General features: G+C 33.9%; 1 protein-coding gene across 1 annotated transcript; it reads right to left on the bottom strand.

Moving 5' to 3' along the window:
- Positions 1-14,383: 14,383 nt before the first annotated feature.
- On the bottom strand, positions 14,384-15,112 carry LOC120149734 (cytokinin dehydrogenase 7-like). The gene has a single exon (XM_039162450.1). It carries the CDS (start codon positions 15,110-15,112, stop codon positions 14,384-14,386), a length of 729 nt encoding a protein of 242 aa, XP_039018381.1.
- Between the last annotated feature and the right edge of the window lie 3,892 nt (positions 15,113-19,004).

Below are 19,004 nucleotides of genomic sequence, written 5' to 3'. Positions count from 1 at the left end.
AGGATGATTTTTAGGTATTCGACCTACCTGACCCGAAAGGCCGATGGCGACTCCCAAATTATTTTAAAACCATTTATTCACATCACTTTTCCCGCCGAGTAAAAAAAAATTCGTGCCCGGACGAAAACCGGTTACGACAGCTTGGCGACTCCGCTGGGGATGAGTCAAACTTTTAAAATCAATTATAAATTGTCTCTATTAATTATAAATTAAAAATTCATATATTTGATTTATAATTCTTTCTTTTCAATTTTTTTATATACTTATTATTTTCATAGTATTTATATATATTTTCTTATTAATATTTCATTTTATTTGCAAGTATTTTATTTCATTATTTATTTTTCTGTCAGAGGTTTGAACATTTCTCCTCACACACAACACTTGCATTGCATAACATAAAGCTCTATAAGTGAGTTTGTCCCTTTTAAGTGGGAGTGAAAGCGACGTCTTCGTGAGAATTTATTCTCCGTGTCAGACCTAGCAAGTAACTTTCGGGGTTCATATGCTCTATGTCTTCGTGAGAATTTATTCTCCGTGTCAGGTATAGAGAAATGTGTCCCCTCGAATTGAACTCGATCCGCTTAAGTCTGTAATGGACTAGGATTGAGGGTTGACAACCCAAGGGGGCATCAACAAGGACAGTTCGAGTACCTTTACTCCTAGAACTGAAAACCTGCATATAATAAACCCTATAAACTCTCTCGATCTGAAACAATGTCGAAATTTTGTCAGTAGGTATACACAAAGGAGAAATAAGTTTTAGCTTTTAATTTATTTTTCCTTTTCTTTTTCCTGAATAAATGCATGCGAACTAGAAATCATGCGGTTAAGTTAAATTTTCCAAACAAAGCATGAAACTAGAAAGCATGAGGTTAAGATTTATACCTTGATAAATAGAATTTTTCTTTCCATTAATTGGTACTAATTATTCTATTTTTGTTTTCTTATTTTTCCATGCATGTTACATTGCTCTAATCTGTTCATATTGATTTCTTTTGTTTGCATTGCATGATCATGGCATAACCAAAAGGTGTTTACTGGAAAGACTGTTCATCATATTGGAAAGAAATCGTAAATGGACAAAAAGTTTTATGATCAAACAAAATATGATGCGGCCAAAGAAAGACATCCTGAGGAAACTCCGAGGATAGAAGAAAGGAAAGCACAAAGAGATCCTGTTATATTAATACCAAAAGTATTACACAAAGATCCTACCAGATTGATACCAAAAGCAGTCTATGGTAAGAGCATCAGTCAGGGCATTCAGATTAGTGGAGGTTTTTATGAAGCTCAAGCATGTTATTTGAAGGACTTGAACGACCAAAACAAGAAATTGAGCACAGAAATGAAAACCATGCATGAAGATTTTCAGAAGATCAGTCAAGCCTTTCAAAATAATGGCATAGGAAACACCCCAGAAGAGTGGATCACAGGGGTCACTAAGCTGAAAAAGAACTGCAACATATATGAAGATCTTGTTCAAGAACTTCTTGGACAGAAAGGTTCTCTTACAAGGGAAAATGAGCAACTCTGAGAAGTGACACAGAAGATGAATGAGAATGTCATGGAAGAAGTTGCAGTCCAGACAAGCAATATGTCCCTTAAGCTGATAGACTAATTTGGCTTTGGAAAAGTTAGGAATGAAATATATCCCTATATGTAAAGTTTTGTTTGATGTAACGAAACTTTTGCGTTCAATGAAATCTGTTCTAAGATGATCACTCTTGAGTAACACCTTTTCATACATGCATTTATATTTTGCATTTGTACATTTTTACGTTTGTATTTACATTTACATTTTTAAACTTACATCATGCATTAAAACATATTTAATTAAATAATAATGTTTATTTATTTTCAATATCAAAGAAAAAGGGCAGTCTTAATATAACTGGATGTCCTATTCTGGTATTTTAAATAATTTACATTTTTACATTTGCATATTTACATTTGGCATCTTTGCATTTGTATTTTTATGTTTACTTTTGTATTGCACAATTTGTATTCTTATTATTACATTCACATATTTACATTTGCATTTGGCATCTTTGCATTTTTTATGTCATAATACATTAAAACATTCATTCATTAAAATAAGGATTTCAAACGAAGTGATCTTGGTTTTTCCTTGAAGCAAGAACGCTCAGCACGACACAAGAAAAATGTCTAAAGAAACTGAGGACAGGCTAGCCAAATTTGAGATAGAGCAGAAAGAAATACAAGAGGAATTAAGGAGCAAGTTGGCACAAATTGAAGCTAATATCACAAATTCTCATATCGATCTACTGAACAATATGAAAGAAATGATTGAGAAGCACCAGACCGCTGGAAAGTGTCTTGTTGAAAACCCCAGAAATTCTTTGGATGTTACACCTATTCATATTCCTGAGTTCACCTCTATACCCCAGGAAATTCAATCACCGATTTACTTCGCTGTTAAGAACTCACCATATCAAGCTGGAGCATCATTCCCCACTGATTGTCCTACTACTTCTGAGTTGAAACCTGATGAATTTTGTATTAGTAATGAGGTCCTTGACCTAAACAAATAAGTTGAGAAGGAAAAATTCACTCAACGACTGGAAAATATAGAAGAGGTGATAAAATCTATAGAGACAGTTGAGTCATTTTATGGGTTTGATGCCAAAGAACTAAGTTTGGTCCCTGGCCTGGTTATTCCACCAAAGTTCAAGGTTCCAGATTTTGAGAAGTATAATGGGACCACATGCCCTTCATATCATATCACTATGTATTGTCGTCGTATGACTGGTTATGTAGAGAATGAAAAATTGTTGATCCACTGTTTCCAAGACAGTTTATCTGGGTCTGCATCCAGATGATATAATCAGCTAAAACGTACTCAAATACGTTCTTGGAGGGATTTAGCTCAAGCCTTTTTGGGTCAATACAAGCACATGACTGATATGGCCCCTGATCGAACAATGTTGCAAAGCATGAATATGAAGTTCAATGAAAGCTTTCGACAATATTCACAACGATGGAAAGACGTTGCTTCTCAAGTACATCCTCCATTGGCTGAAAAAGAGTTCACTACTTTTTTCATCAGCACATTAAAATTTTCTTATGTTAATCACATGATAGGGGTTGTCCCTAATAATTTCTTTGACATCATCATAAGTGGAGAAATCATCGAAATGGCTATCAAGAATGGCAAGATAAGAGGCTCTGACAATACTAAAGTCAAGAAATAAGTTGGGGTTAATACAGTGAGGTCTTATTCAGTTAAACATGGTACCAAACCTTATAAAGTGATCAAGAAGAAAAAGAATGTGCAGGGATTTCAATTTCCTCCCTTCCACTGTTCGAGTGAAAAATTGCATCCAAAAATGCTCTTAGCCAGATCAATTACTCCACAACTTGATCAATCACAGTGGCCTCCAAATGAGAATTGGACCTATAAGGAAGTTCCTTGGATAAATCAGACTGGAATTCCAAATTGTTCAGCTAAGGTTCCTGGTAACCTTAAGGGAAATTTCCAAGACCATTTAGAGCAAGTAATTCAAAAATACAAGATAAAAGAAGGGTTTAAGGTTCAATGTTCAGAAATCGTTGTTACAACAGAAACTAATGTAACCAAATCCTACGAAGAATATTGGGCACAAGAAAATGGGAAAAGAAATTAAAAGGCTCCCATGGATGTAATTCGAGATTGGCCTATAGGTCTAAGAAAGAATGAGGCAGATATAACCCAGAAGACACCTCAGATACATGTATCAGATTTTCCGAAAACCAGTAAGGCAAAGGACAACTTAAGAAATCTGGTTAATATTACCCCAGTTATAGCTGAAATGAGCATTCAGAACCCCCTCGATAACATGAGAGCATTCATTCGTTAAGAACGATCAAAGAAAGTGATAGCCTCGCGAACGAGAAAAACTCTGAAGGTGTTTCAAGAATCTATCTCAGACTTGTACCCTCATTTGGTTAAAGGTCCATACATTACACCAAGATTGGTGAAGGTGTCACCAAAGCCTTATGCCCATTGCTATGATCAAAATAGCTTCTGTAATTTTCACTTCAAGAATCTATCTCAGACTTGTACCCTCATTTGGTTAAAGGTCAATACATTACACCAAGATTGGTGAAGGTGTCACCAAAGCCTTATGCCCATTGCTATGATCAAAATAGCTTCTGTAATTTTCACTTGGGAGTATATGGACATTCAACAGGGAATTGTTGGTCACTGTTAAAGGAAATAGAGACGCTCGTCGACAAAGGAGTCTTGACACAAGAAACGATCAAGGAATGGGGGGCAAATAAGGAAAAAAATCCTGGGCCAAGTACACACCCAATAATAGAGGAGTAATGATGCATAAACAAGTGGAAGTGTTATCTACCACTGTAGTACTTTCTATTTTCAGCATCTTGTTTGAATATGTTTTTTGTTCCTTTCTCCGCCTTTTGTGCAATAAATAAATATGTGTTTCTTTTATGGTTATGAGCAAGGAGTCAAATTTTAATCTTGAGATTATTGAGTATCAAGTAGATTAAATATTCTTTTAATTTTTCAAGAGTTATAGATCTATTGGCAAGTGGTAAAATTATATCTTCAATATCCCATCCAATGCCAATTACTCGACCCTTACCAAAACCAAATCCTGACACTACATTTATCTGAGACTCTGAAGAAGTGTCTCTACCTGTTTTTGAGACACCAATTATAGATGTTTATTTTTTCGGGTAGAGTTGATCGATTCATTATACTACCTTCCACCATATACATGACTTCAAAAGTCACACATTTGTCCCTCCAAATACAAAACCATCACAAACCAAAGAACCTCAAAAGAACCAAACTTTCAATTATCCGTGAATCTTACTGCAAGAAGAGACGAGATGGGGCATCATGGACCAACTTATTGAAAATGAATTCAAGTGATTAGGGCATACTCAAAGAAGAAGGAGAAAATGATTGATTGAAATAAATATATCATGCATTAATTACATTTTCATGTAAGTAAAATTGATCTTGAATATTCATCCCCCTGGAGATATCTCTTTTTATAAGGACTTCTATGACATGACTAAACTTCGCGTACAGATCAAGCATGCCAACTCAGTGACATATCGCCCAAAGATGAATGGGGCATTGGCAGGAGCAAATAAGAACCTTAAGAGGATCATTACAAAGACCACTAAAGCTTACAAGGTTTGGCACGAGAAGCCACCTTTTGCCTTATATGCATATTGAATTACTGTGCTAGCATCTATTGGGGCAACACCTTATTGTTTAGTCTATGGGATGGTAGCAGTATTACCAATTGAAGTTGAGATCCCATTATTTTGTATCCTCAAGGAGGAAAAATTGGAGAAGACTGAATGTATCCAATTTCAATTTAATCAATTAAACCTTATGGATAAGAACCAATTAGAAGCTATCTGCCATGGGCAGATGTATCAGAAATAGACGATGAAAGGTCACGAACAGAAATCCGAGAGAGTTCCAAAAGGGTGATCTAATGCTAAAAATGATCTTGCTTGTACATAAAGATTTCCATGGGAAATGAATGCCTAATTGAGAAGGGACCTATCCAGTAAAAAAAACAAAAGACCTTTTCCGGAGAAGTGTTGATCTTGGCAAAAATGGATGGGAAAGTTCTGAAAACCCAAATAAACTCAGATTCTGTCAAGAGATATTATGCTTAAGAAAAAATGACAAAAGGAAAAGGAGACGTCCAAAGCAATTGAAGTATTAGACTCATCCATCAAAGAAAAAAAAACCTGAAAAAAAATTGAATCAAGATGGGTGACTCATGGAGCCTCAAGTTACAAGATGGATCAAAGATCCATATTCAACAAGAAGAGCAAGAAATGATGAAGATATGAGAAAATGGAAATGAATCCAAAATTTGGCAGTCTAGAGGGATCCAGATGATGGAAAAATCCCCAGCAAGGCAGATCCAAGTCAAGCAAAGCAAGATTGAAGGCATCTAATGAGAATATCTTCAGAATTCATTCCGCCTCTCAAGATTGATTTTTATTTGCAAAAATTGGTTTTTAAAATCTTTAATGCATGATATGAAAAATGATAAAAGGGGGGGTTCAAGATGTAAATTTTTAAATAACATCTTGAAACCAAAGGAGGATTCGAGTTGAAAACCTAAAAAATGCGGCTCGAATAATGAATGGTGCAACAACGATATAAGAGATGATCTTAAGCTCTTAAATGAAGCACCGCAATTCCCGAAGACGTTCCTGAGAGTTAGGAAACAAGAAGCATCTCTACAAGATGAGCATAACAACCATTTCTTCAAGTTAGTGGAAGCCCGAAGCGACATACTGAACCAACTTGAAAGAACCTTACTTTACCAAAATCCACCTACACCTTAAATCAGTCAATAATTTTGACACTTGCCATAGGACTATGATTTTTGAATGATTTAAAAGTGTAGTTGATTTATTGGATATTCATTAAACTTATTGTTTATGATTTGATTATATTGTGAACCTGAAAGGGGTAATACTTTGCAAAATTCTTTCATTCTTCAATAAAGAAATGAGAAAAAACATTTTCAAACAGGACAGTCTCAAATGAGAAAGGTCCTTAAAGCAAGTTGATTCCTGTCCTACCTCTGTTGTAGAAAAAGAATGAACGAGGCCATAATGATGAAGCATTTCACTTTCTTGAAAGCAAATGGTCCAAGAAGCCAGAAAGTCTGGAGAATTGAACTTGTAACGCTCGCCGGTGACATTATTAGCAATCTATCAAGAAAGATTATCGTTTATCTCATGCTGAGGGCGATAAGCATCACCATACAGATTATTTTCCCCAACCATTAATTCATGTTCTCTAGAAGATTACATCACAGAGATATAGGTCCCCGTAAGATGTATTATGGGAATGAACAAGTCACTACCTGCACTCTGGTGTTGGCTCAAGTCTTGATACATCTTTGCTACCTCTTCCATGCCGATCATTTTCTTTGTTAAGATGATATCCATTAGATCCTTCAGAAGATTGCTGAATTTGAGAACATATGGCACAGACTAAGACATTGGAACAGATTTTACACTTATAGACTTTACTGGATTCCAAAAGTTGAGATAACCAATTTTACTATCAGCTAGACCTTTCCATGGTTCGGGAAGAGTGAGATATTGCAGTGCATATTTTGGAGCAGCAGAAGAGACAATTGTCGTAGCAGTCATTGCAAGAAAATGCACCAACAAAAAATCGTCTAGCTCATCATGATGATGTTTATTTCTTCCAGTAAGGTTGTTACACTGGATACCATCGACAACAAGGTTGAATCCTCCAAATCTACCCATCAATTGCTCCAACTGATCACCATTCAGTTCTTTCACATCTGTTTTCAAAGGGATGCCAAGACAGTAGAAGGCAACCTCTGCATGATCCTAGAGAAAAGAGACATGACATGGAAACCTGAAAGTATTTCCACCTCATCAGGTTCAAATGAAAAGGCTTTATTTCTTCCAACCCATACCAGATTCCATTTTCAGCACTCATAAAAAACATACTTCTAAACACTCGAAGATGGCTCATCATCACAAGCTTCAAGAACCTTGCGTATCCTTTCTGTCAATTTGGCACTTCTTGTACATGTTTGTAAACAGTTAAACTTTGTCCTTGGATCCTAGGAAGGCCATCATTTCTTTGTCAATGGAAAAACATCAGCACATGGAGGAAACAAGATAAGAGAAAATTTGTTCTCAATTGGCAGATTATGAATATAGCCCCTTTTCAGTGTAGTAGCATGAAAATGTTTCGAATCTACAAATTCTGGCTCTACATCGAATAAGTACTGTGATATTCCAGTCCAAACATTAACTGGAGCAAGTGCCACGTTCTCATAGTAGAAATAAGAAGACCCAATAGCATCTTCTGGAAGTGTTCTTTGAGTTATCTGATCTGGTTCGGTAGGAACCCCAGAACCAATCATTGGAATTAAAAGATGAACTGCATGATCGTTTTCATTAAGAAGCTTCTTCTGCTTATTCCTTTCCCAAAAATCATAGCCCAAGTTTCGCCTTTTCTTTTAATTGGGATCATTGCATAATGGATTCCTATCTTCTATCAGAAGAAGTGTGTCAACAGCCTTAGCCATTTGAGAAGCACATATAAAATCTGTCAACTCTACAATTGATGAATTCATAATCTGTCAACTCTGTAATTGATGAATCTAGACCACATCTCTCCATAGTTATTGAAGCCTCAACCTCTTAGAATCCCATTTTTTTTCAAGAATAACAATTTATTCTCCTCATCAAAATCAGAATTCAGGATTTTCTCGGTATCAGAAAGAACTATCAATATCTGTGAAATCATCCTGAAAGATCGCTTCATAATCAGATGAGTTGTTATCAGAATCAACATGTTGCATGGGTGCAGATTTTTCAAAAGCATGTACCACTGTATAAGTAATCTTGCTATTGCATCAGATTACAGTTCACATAAATTGGTTTCTCTCCCACAGAAAAGTATATTTCAGAGATGGCTTTCACTGAAAGATGATAAGCCACTGTGTCAGCCTGGAACAGATTACCATGCTATTTTTACTACTCTATCTGATTAAATCCCTCCAGATACAGAAAATGGTCACCTCATTCAGAAGACACATATCTCAGATGTTTCTGTCAGAATGATTGAGTACTTCTTAAGTTTGTGACAACATGAAGAGAATTCTTCCAGTTACCTGACAACACTGCTGTTTAGTGACACCAGAATGAGAGTATTCAAGATAAACAGATTTGGAGCACGAATAAAGCCACAAGTATCCACCAAAGTGCATTGTCAAAATTGGACCTCGTGGGGATCATGATATTCTATTCAAACATACATTGAGAGTGAATCAAAAGAAGAATATTGAGGCATCTCGAAAGCCCAATTCAGACAGATCTAGAGGGACATCTTGAGGGCCCATTTCAACCAGAAATAAAATATTGGGGCATTTTGAAGGCTCACAGCAATATGAATATTTGGGTATTTTGAAGGCTCATCTCAACAAGAAATAATGTGAACACACTTTTAACATCTGTATCAGCAAATGTTGGGGCATTTTGAAGGCTCAGATTAACAAGAAGCAAATGTTGGGGCATTCTGAAAACCCTTTTCAATCAAAATCAGGAATGTTGATGTATCCTGAATGTTTATATCAGCAAAATGCTGGGGCATGCTGAAAGCCTTTTTCAATCAGAATGAATAATGTTGATGTATTTTGAACGTCCGTATCAGCAATTGTTGGGGCATGCTGAAGGCCCACATCATCATGTGTCAAGATCATTGACTTGAACAAATATTTCCAATGAGACAGAAATGTATGAAGAATGAAAATGGTGAAACAATGACAGTGAAGTTGACTATATATAATTGCTTCGTTCATCAGGCAGTTACATTATGATCATGTTGTTGAACAAATATCTACTCAGCAAGTATGTTTTCAAATACCCAATCTTCTTAACCGTGTTTCACATGACATCATGTTCTTTGTTAAGCTACATCACAATTACATGAATAAAGATGGTCCCCAGGTAGACTACTCGATCCAGGGTTCAGTTCCTCAAGATCTCAGCTTTGAATTTTGCATTTTGTGTGTCGGTGATAATTGAAAATATTTCTTTGAGATTCCTGTCAGTTAGTTTCAACCATACTGTTGAGGTTACGAAGCTATTTTTCACATCAGTTTTATTTACTTGATGACATTGAAGAGAGAAACTCATGTATATTGCTCTTTCCCGTAGTTATTGAGGTTATCATGCCAGCCAGGAGGAATTGAGTTTTCATCTATTTTGGGTTTTATCATGTGCGTTTCATCCCCAGCAGCAAGAATTCCACGGATATCTTTCTATGCATATATCCTATAGCTGAAGTGTTTCTACTTTCTACCATGCTCATTACAGAAGAAAATGTGATCAGTATTACACTTGCCCTTGCCCGAGATGATATCGAAATCAATTAGTGTCTCCTATTCAATTCGACACCAGCACATTTGGCGAATTTGACCAACTTTTTGGTCATACCAGTATTTCACTTGTATTCCCATTGAGTTTTGTTCTCAAGTGGTCTTATGACATCATACAAAAACTTTGAACACCATGCAAAGAGCTTCAATGATTGAGAAATCTTGGCAGAAGCCATAAAAAAGGGATAAATGTGTTGTCAAATGCTTTACGAACATCTGAGCTGAAACTACATGAGAAGATGAATGTATTGTCAAATGTTTTACGAACCATTGATTATGGTGCTGAACCAATGTTGCAATTATATGGTTTCCATTTATTGATACAAGATGAAGATTTCTTTCCACAGAAGGAGAACTAAAATTTTAAATAAGAAACTAGTGGTACCAACTAAGGTTGAATTACAGGTTGTTGTTAAGCATCTCGACATGATATGGTCCAAGTTGCCTTATTCGAGATCTGATTTAAATGTGAGGACATGAAAGGAATTGAATAAATCTTCCTTATGATGTGTTTCAAGAGTTAAGTTAGAACAGACTCTACTCTCTTAATTAATCCCTGCTGAGTCAGGAATATCTACATCTACACTCTTCAAAGATGATAGATTCCCTTTTTAAAAGATGACAAATTCTCTTTTCAAAGATGAAAGCTTTATCGGATTTCTGCACAATTCCAAGCAAAGAAAGTTGGTTTTATCCAAGACAAAATGGGGCATCAGGGTCATAATTTTGACTACGATAAGAGTTCCACAAATGAAACAATTCTTCTGAGACTTTCATGAAGCAAAGAAGACATAAAGATACAAGTTGATCAGATGGTTCTTCAGAAATGCAAGCTTGATAGCATAAGTTGCTACACTGATATCCAGAGGTGACCCTGGCAATAAATGATGAAGTGGAGGAAAACCGAGTTCACCATTTTGAAGTCAAATGAAGATTGCATCAACATTCATGCATCATATTTAGACATTTGCAAAATAGGAGCATTTTCATTCATTTTATCCATGTTGAATATTTGACAGGAATTTCAAAGATTTTAGCAAAGTTCAAATCCATCATTCAATGGATCAACATTTCTAGAAGAGTTCATAGTGAGAAGAACTCATCTGAAGAAGGAAGAAGAAGTTCATAATAAGAAGAACTTGTTTAACTTTTCGCTTGAATTTATCATTCGATAGATCAGCATTACCAGGTCGAGTTCATAATGAGAAGAACTCATCTGAAGAAGGAAGAAGAAGTTCATAATGAGAAGAACTTGTTCAACTTTTCGCTTGAATTCATCATTCGATGGATCAGCATTGCCAGGTCGAGTTAAAAATGAGAAGAACTCATCTGAAGAAGGAAGAAGAAGTTCATAATGAGAAGATCTTGTTCAACTTTTTGCTTGAATTCATCATTCGATGGATCAGCATTGCCAGGTCAAGTTCATAATGAGAAGAACTCATCTGAAGAAAGAAGAAGAAGTTCATAATGAGAAGAACTTGTTCAACTTTTCGCTTGAATTCATCATTCGATGGATCAGCATTGCCAGGTCGAGTTCATAATGAGAAGAACTCATCTGAAGAAAGAAGAAGAAGTTCATAATGAGAAGAACTTGTTCAACTTTTCGCTTGAATTTATCATTCGATGGACCAGCATTGCCAGGGCGAGTTTATAATAAGAAGAACTCATCTGAAGAAGGAAGAAGAAGTTCTTAATGAGAAGAACTTGTTCAACTTTTCGCTTGAATTTATCATTCGATGGACCAACATTGCCAGGGCGAGTTCATAATAAGAAGAACTCATCTGAAGAAAGAAGAAGAAATTCATAATGAGAAGAACTTGTTGCTCGAATTCATCACTCGATGGATCAACTTTTCCAGAGAGAGTTCATAATGAGAAGAATTCATCTGAAGAGGAAGAGGAAGTTCATAATGAGAAGAACTTGTTCAATCTTTTGCATGATTCTATCACAGAAGGAGATAGATCAGCATCAACATTTCCAGATTACATCACAAAAGGAGACAAATTATCATCCCCACTGGAAAAGTTCATAATGAGACGAACTAATCCCAAAGAAGATTTTGTTCAACATTACCATCTTAATCAAGTGAAGTCAAATGAAAAAAAAACTTATTGTCCTTTAGTCTTTGTCCTATTCTCGTTAACACAAGAATGAACAAAGAGGGGCAGCTGAAGACACTAGTTTTTTATTTCATTTGTTTTATTTATTATTATTATTTTGTTTTAATATTATTATTATTATTATTATATTATATTATTATTATTAAATAAATAATAATTATTATTACAAAAAGGCCAAGTCCGGCCCAACCCAAACGAGCCCAGTTACAAGAGACCAAACCCAGATGGCCCAACAGTAACCCTAAACCCATCTAGGGTTTATATCATCACCAGCAGCCGCCTCCACCTCAGCCGTTGGATCTGTTTTGATCCAACGGTCCACAGCTTTCCAGATAAAACCCTAGGGTATCATAACCCTAGGGCCACGTCCCAACCGCCGCCATTGCTTCTAGAGAGCCACGTCCCAGCCGCCGCCAGATGGTCCAATATCTGCTGTCGACGCTTGCTGCCTCACTGAGCTTTCCAGAAGAGCCAGCCGCCCCACATGTCGCAACTATTGGGGTGAGTCACCACATAGCTCGGTGACTCACCGAAAGCCTCCTAAGGGACCAGTCCGACGAAAGCCTCGGTGGTGGCTATAAAAGCCACCACACCTGCAAAATAAGAGGAGAAGAACCGGAGAAAAACAGAAACAAGAGCAAGAACTACACCAACGATCCCAGACAACTACGTAAGAAAAGCAACGAGAACACAGCAAGCATCAACAATCGAAAATAAAAACAGGGAAGAGAAGAACTTACCCTCGAGATACCAAACGTCGCCGGAAATAACCAAAACCCGAAGGTACTTTCGTAGATTTTCTCCGATTGGGAGCTTTTTAGGAAAAAAGAACACCAGAATCGATTTTAGATCGTCCCGATCTATATTTTGGTGTATTTTAGAATTTTTCGGCCACCGTTAATGGTGGCCGACAGTGGTGGTCGGAGCCCGGCAGCGGTGGCTGACCGGGACTGTCTTCTCTCGTTTTAGACAGAAGCCAGAGACAAATTCTGGCTCTCTCATTTTTGAGAGAGAAGAGGGAATGAAGAAATGAGAGAGCTGGCCCGAAGGGCCAGCCGTTTCGGGTATTTAAATACCCTCTCCCAAACGACGCCATTTTGGGGAGGGTATTTCTGTAATTTCATAAAAGGTAAACCCCGTCCGCAGTGCTCCAAATTTGTATACCTTGCAATTTAGTCACTGAAAGCAATTTTTGATTATTTTAATTTAGTCTTCTAATTTTATTTTATTTTAATTTAGTCCTTATCAACATATATATATATTTAGGAAAATATCAAATTTAGTCCCTCATAGTTTATTAATTATTATTTTAATCCCGTATTATGAATTATGGTTAAATTACACTTTTAATGCCCATCTTTTATATATTTCGAATTAGTACTCTAGTTTTATAATTTTACATTTTAATCATTAAAATTTCATTTTTGATTATTTTTTTAATATTTTATATTTTAATACTATATTTTTAATTCCTTTTATTTTAATTATTATTTGCAATATTATTTTATTATTATTACTTTTTATTATTCTTATTATTATTTATATAAATAAATATATATATAATAAATAATATTTGTTTATTCGTTAAAATCTTATATTTCATAAATTATTTTTAATAATCATATTTTAATATATATTTATTTATTTTTTAATATTAAGAAAGGGCATTCTTAAAACAACTGGATGTCCATTTTCTGATATTTTTAAATAAATAAATATCTTATTTTATAAATTATATATTAATTGTTTTAATTATTTATTTATTTTTAATATCAAAGAAAAGAGCTGTCTTAAGGCACCTAGAAGTCTTTTTCTGATATTTCTAAATAAATAAATATTTTATTTATAAATATATTAATATATATTTTTCATAATTATAATCTTAAAATAATAGGATTATAAATTAAATTTATTTTGAATTTTGAATTTCTAATAATAGAGACAATTTCTAATTAAAAAGTACCAATTTTGGGCGTTGTAGGGGTGCTAATCATTCCCTAAACGTAACCGACCACGAATCCCTTTTTATTATCTAAAAGAATGAATTTTTGGTTAAAACGCAGATCAGTTTATCTTTTAATCGATGTTTTCTTAAAAACTCTTTTAAAGGATGATTTTTAGGTATTCGACCTACCTGACCCGAAAGGCCGATGGCGACTCCTAAATTATTTTAAAACCATTTATTCACATCACTTTTCCCGCCGAGTAAAAAAAAAATTCGTGCCCGGACGAAAACCGGTTACGACATTACCTAATCACATGAACAAAAATAAAAACAAAATAATCGTACAACAACCTAAATTACGTAGCGTAAAAGTGTTACTCAAGCACTGAGAGACCCACCATGTCTGGAGCTGTCTGAACCTTAACCCTTGCTCGGGTGATAATACCGAACTGGCCCAGCCCGCCCAGGACTCCGAAGAACAGTTCCGGGTTTTGGGTTTCGGAGCAGACGGCTATATCTCCTTTTCCGGTTACAACGTCCAATTCCATTACGTTCGATATTTGGGGACCATAACGGAAGGCCTGGCCACTGACGCCAGCGTTCGATAATGTCCCACCCACCGTTAAGCCCAAGTAATCGGTCCACGACCTAGGTGTCAAACCGAACTCCGAAACGCACCGTGTCAAGACGTCTTCCCATATTGCCCCACCGGAGACATCGATGTAATTAGTGCAACAATCTAATGTAATGAGCCGGAAAAGGTTTTCCTCCGTGGAACGCATGTCTATCACGAGCCCTCCATCGTTCATCGACTGACCGTTGACGGAATGGCCGTTACCCCTCGCCGCAACCGTCATGTGAGGAACTTGTGAAGCGGCCTTAACGACCCGAGCTATATCATCTACTCCCGACGGTTTAATCAAAGCCAAAGGCTCAGCCGAATAAAGACCGCCGATATCTTTGCTGGTTGTGCCAGTATTGCCGCCGATCTCGATGCTGCCTTGGAGTTGGAGACGGAGGGATTTAGTTATGCTATAAATATCGTCATCGGTTTGGGGTTCCCCGTCGGTATCATGTGCAATTCGTTCAAAGTCAGCTATCATCTTTCTCGTTTTGTATCCTTAAAATCTAGTTTGGAGGTAAATGGCCTAAGGCGTGCCTGGCTTAAATACGCCGAAAGTAGGAAGGTGTTTAAGAGTTTTTTTTAATCATTATTATATTCTTATAAATAGTTTATTAATTTAATTGATGACACGTCAAACTTAATTTAATTTATGATTAAAGTATATATTTAATTAAAGAATTTTGAGCTACTTTTTAAAAATTTAATCTTCAAGTTTTTAGAAAGTTATAAAATAATTATAAAATTATAAAAAAAATATTGTTTTTGTTATTGAATTGTTAACTATCAAAAAGGAAAATGATATTATATATTAGTTTAGTTAATATCTCATTTAATCTATTAAATTAATAAAAAAAAAAGTAATTTAATCATCTTTGATAGGTATTCGAATCCTTTAAAGAAAATTATGTTCAAAATAAATTTTATAGTAGTGATAACTAGGTTCGAATTCACAAATAGTGATGTTTGATCAATTTTATGAATTAAACAAAAATAATAATATCTTAAACGATTATCGTATGAAGATAATGGAGTTAGATACAATTTTATTAATTATAATTAAATTGTGAGCTTAATCTCGAACAAACTCTTTCTCTCTTTATCAAAATAATAATAATAATAATATGTAAATCTTCAGAAAAAAAATTTCCTTTAGTTACTGTAGAACATAATAGTATTCTATCTTATTCAAAGTTTCAAATTCAAGTATGAAAATGATATTTTTAGGAGACGAATCAAAAAGAAATTCTCTAACTTAAAGCCATCACAATCTTATTAAATCCGTGTCGAACATGACGGATCTTCACCTCCCAAGCTTGGTTCAACCTTTACTTCGATTGCTAACTAATGATGTTACTGTGCTGTTTTCATGATTTTGAAATATAAAAATGAAAGTGACATTCTTTAAATGCGAGAATAGTGAAACGAGTTAGTATATAAAAATGGAATTCAATTTGGCTAAAGTCAACTTATTAATTAATTGTAACAAAAAAATTAATTTTAATTGATGTTTTTCAAGTATATTAAATATTAGTTCATTTTAATATAGAGAAAGAAAAAGATTTCACACGTTTCACCTGGAAAAATAAATGATATGTAATTCTTTATTAATTTATGGTGGAACCTTTAATTAAAATATACGAAGTCAATGAATTTTATACAGTTTGAAAATTAATTAAACAATGAGTTTAATTAAAATGAGTGCAACATCTGAACTACTGATAAAAGAGTCTATTTGTAGGGCTGCAAAAGGAGTAAAGAAGCAACAAGATTCATGAAATCCAACAGACAAGTTTATAACAATTAGTTTTAGTTTTAGTCAAATGTTTATTTATGTTTAGGGAAAATTACACAAATAGTCCCTCGACTATAAGGTGTTGCTTTATTAAGTCCCTTGACTATTAAAAATTACAAAATAGTAATTCGACTATAGGGCATAGCTTTGTTGAATCCCCTGACTATTAAAAGTTATGAAATTGTCACCCGACTATTCATATGTTCCAAACTCATCATTTTCTGTTAAAAAATTGACAGTAGTCAGACTAGACGTTAACTTGCTAACCGATATATGTTAAAATCTGATCTCATAATCTGAAACGACTATCATATCTCATTCAACATGTTAAGGTCTAGCTCAGACGACCGTCAATTTTTATCGAAAAAGGACATGTTTGGAATATATGGATAGTCGGGTGACCATTTGTAACTTTTAATAGTCGAAAGACTTAACAAAACAACTTCATAGAATTAGAGGATCATTTTATAACTTTTAATAGTTGAAGGACTCAACAAAGCAACGCTTTATAGTCAAGGGACCATTTGTGCACTTTACCCATTTATTTAATGAGTGAATCATGAGATAATTAAATAAAGTGTTGTCTGTGTCTGTGGACAAATTTCTTTTTTAAAAAAAAAATTCTTCATCCTCTCTTTAATTTTTTTAATCCAAATTTTAAATAGATATCGAATATGGAGGAAAGGGTCTTCCAGGTTCTAAACGACCCTAGGATCAAAGTTTTGTTGAAGAAAAGAATAATGAAGTAGTTTTACCTATTTGTACGAAATTTTATTTATGTGATAATCTTTTTTCATTTATCAAAAGATTAAGGGTCACTAGGTAGAAATAGATTAGAGAAATAAAAATTAAATTAGTGAAATACTTTTTCCTTCAAAATTTAACACAAGTATAAAAATATTAATAAAATAATCATTAACTTGTATACATATAATTAGAGATAAAAGAAATTAGAATCAACAAATTTCGGTGATTAAGAGATTTGTTGTTATAATTTGATATTCCGGGTTTGAATACCGCATATGCCAGGAATATAAGCTTTCATTGTCAAAGAGTTGAAAGTCTTTGAACGTATATTATCTTATATTCACACCATATTTGTTAAAAAAACAAACAATAAATTTAAACAAGATAAGCCAAGTTCTATAGATGAATTTCATAAAATACAATTTATTTATTAGAATTTATCATATCCTCTTAACAAATTTTAATACAAAATATATATTTTATGGAATTTATCATAAAAACATGACGAGTTTCTATCTATTGTAACAAATGTTTTAGATTTTTAAATAATTTTCCACCTATTATATATTTAAAATTATTTTTGACGCGAATATTATTGCACTAATTTTGCCTATATATATATATATTTTGTTAAAATTTTCATCTTCCCTATTGATTTCTTATTTTATTGTTTTGTGACACCTCTCTTCCCTTCTGTCTATATCTACCTTTAGTTATGATGAGCTTGACATACGAGTGTAGAGGTGACTAACATCTATTTAAAAAATTTTGAAATTTTTTATTTGATTAAACGTTAAAAAAATTAACTAATTTTATAATTTCGATTCAATTCAAAAAAAAATTAAATAAATTTTGAATTATAAAATAATTTGAAAATTTTAGTAACAGTAGATTGATTTTTAGATTCAAGTCGAGTCCTTCAACTCTGCATGATATATGTTTATCACATATAAAAAATTGAAGAAATATATATGCATATCGTATATGGTTATAAAAAGTCATTTAAATTAGAACCAATTAGTATCCTAACAATATAACTATTTATAATTAAATTTAAATAAAAACTCGAATAATTTAACTCAAAATTAATAAACTCAGCTCAATTTTAAAAAAAACTATTAAAGTTTGAGGTATAAAATAAAAATCGTTAATCCAACTAATTCAATTTTTTATATCTCATCTCGATTCAACTCAATTGAATACTCATTCATACATGGGTGTGTGAAGCTGCTTCAAAAGTTACTTATGTATACAATATGATCAAGTAGGATCTTACGTGTAACGGTGTAAGACATGCAAGATACACGTGATTGTAATATGTCTATGAAGGGTGAGATATATTCATTACTCTGTTCAAATTATACATAAAAGAAATTCTCTTAACGAGATTTGGACATACATAAAAGAAAAAAATATAGTATTTTAATCAAAGGTAAAGTACATGGATAGTCCTGATTATATGTGTTGCTTTGCTAAGTTTTCGACTATTAAAAGTTATAAAATGATCTCCGACAATAAGGTATTATTTAGTTAAGTCTACTAACTATTAAAAGTTACGAAATGATCACCTAACTATCCATGTGTTCCAAGCTTGTCATTTTCCGTTTAAAATTGATGGCCTTTCGAGCTGGACGTTAATCTGCTCATTGAGATATAATAAAATCATATTTTAATAATGTTTAGTGACACTATTGTTGCTTTTAAGCATTGGCTCGACACCATAATATTTCAAGTGTTGTCTCGACGATATAATGTAAACAGAGAGTCGATCTACAAAATTCAGCTCAAACGATTTTAGGATCATATTTTATCATATCTTAGTTAATAGGTT

The sequence above is a fragment of the Hibiscus syriacus genome, unplaced genomic scaffold, assembly GCF_006381635.1.
Source record: "Hibiscus syriacus cultivar Baekdansim isolate YM2019G1 unplaced genomic scaffold, ASM638163v2 tig00111008_pilon, whole genome shotgun sequence".
Taxonomy (NCBI): Eukaryota; Viridiplantae; Streptophyta; class Magnoliopsida; order Malvales; family Malvaceae; genus Hibiscus; species Hibiscus syriacus.
This window is presented reverse-complemented; position numbering and strand designations above follow the sequence as displayed.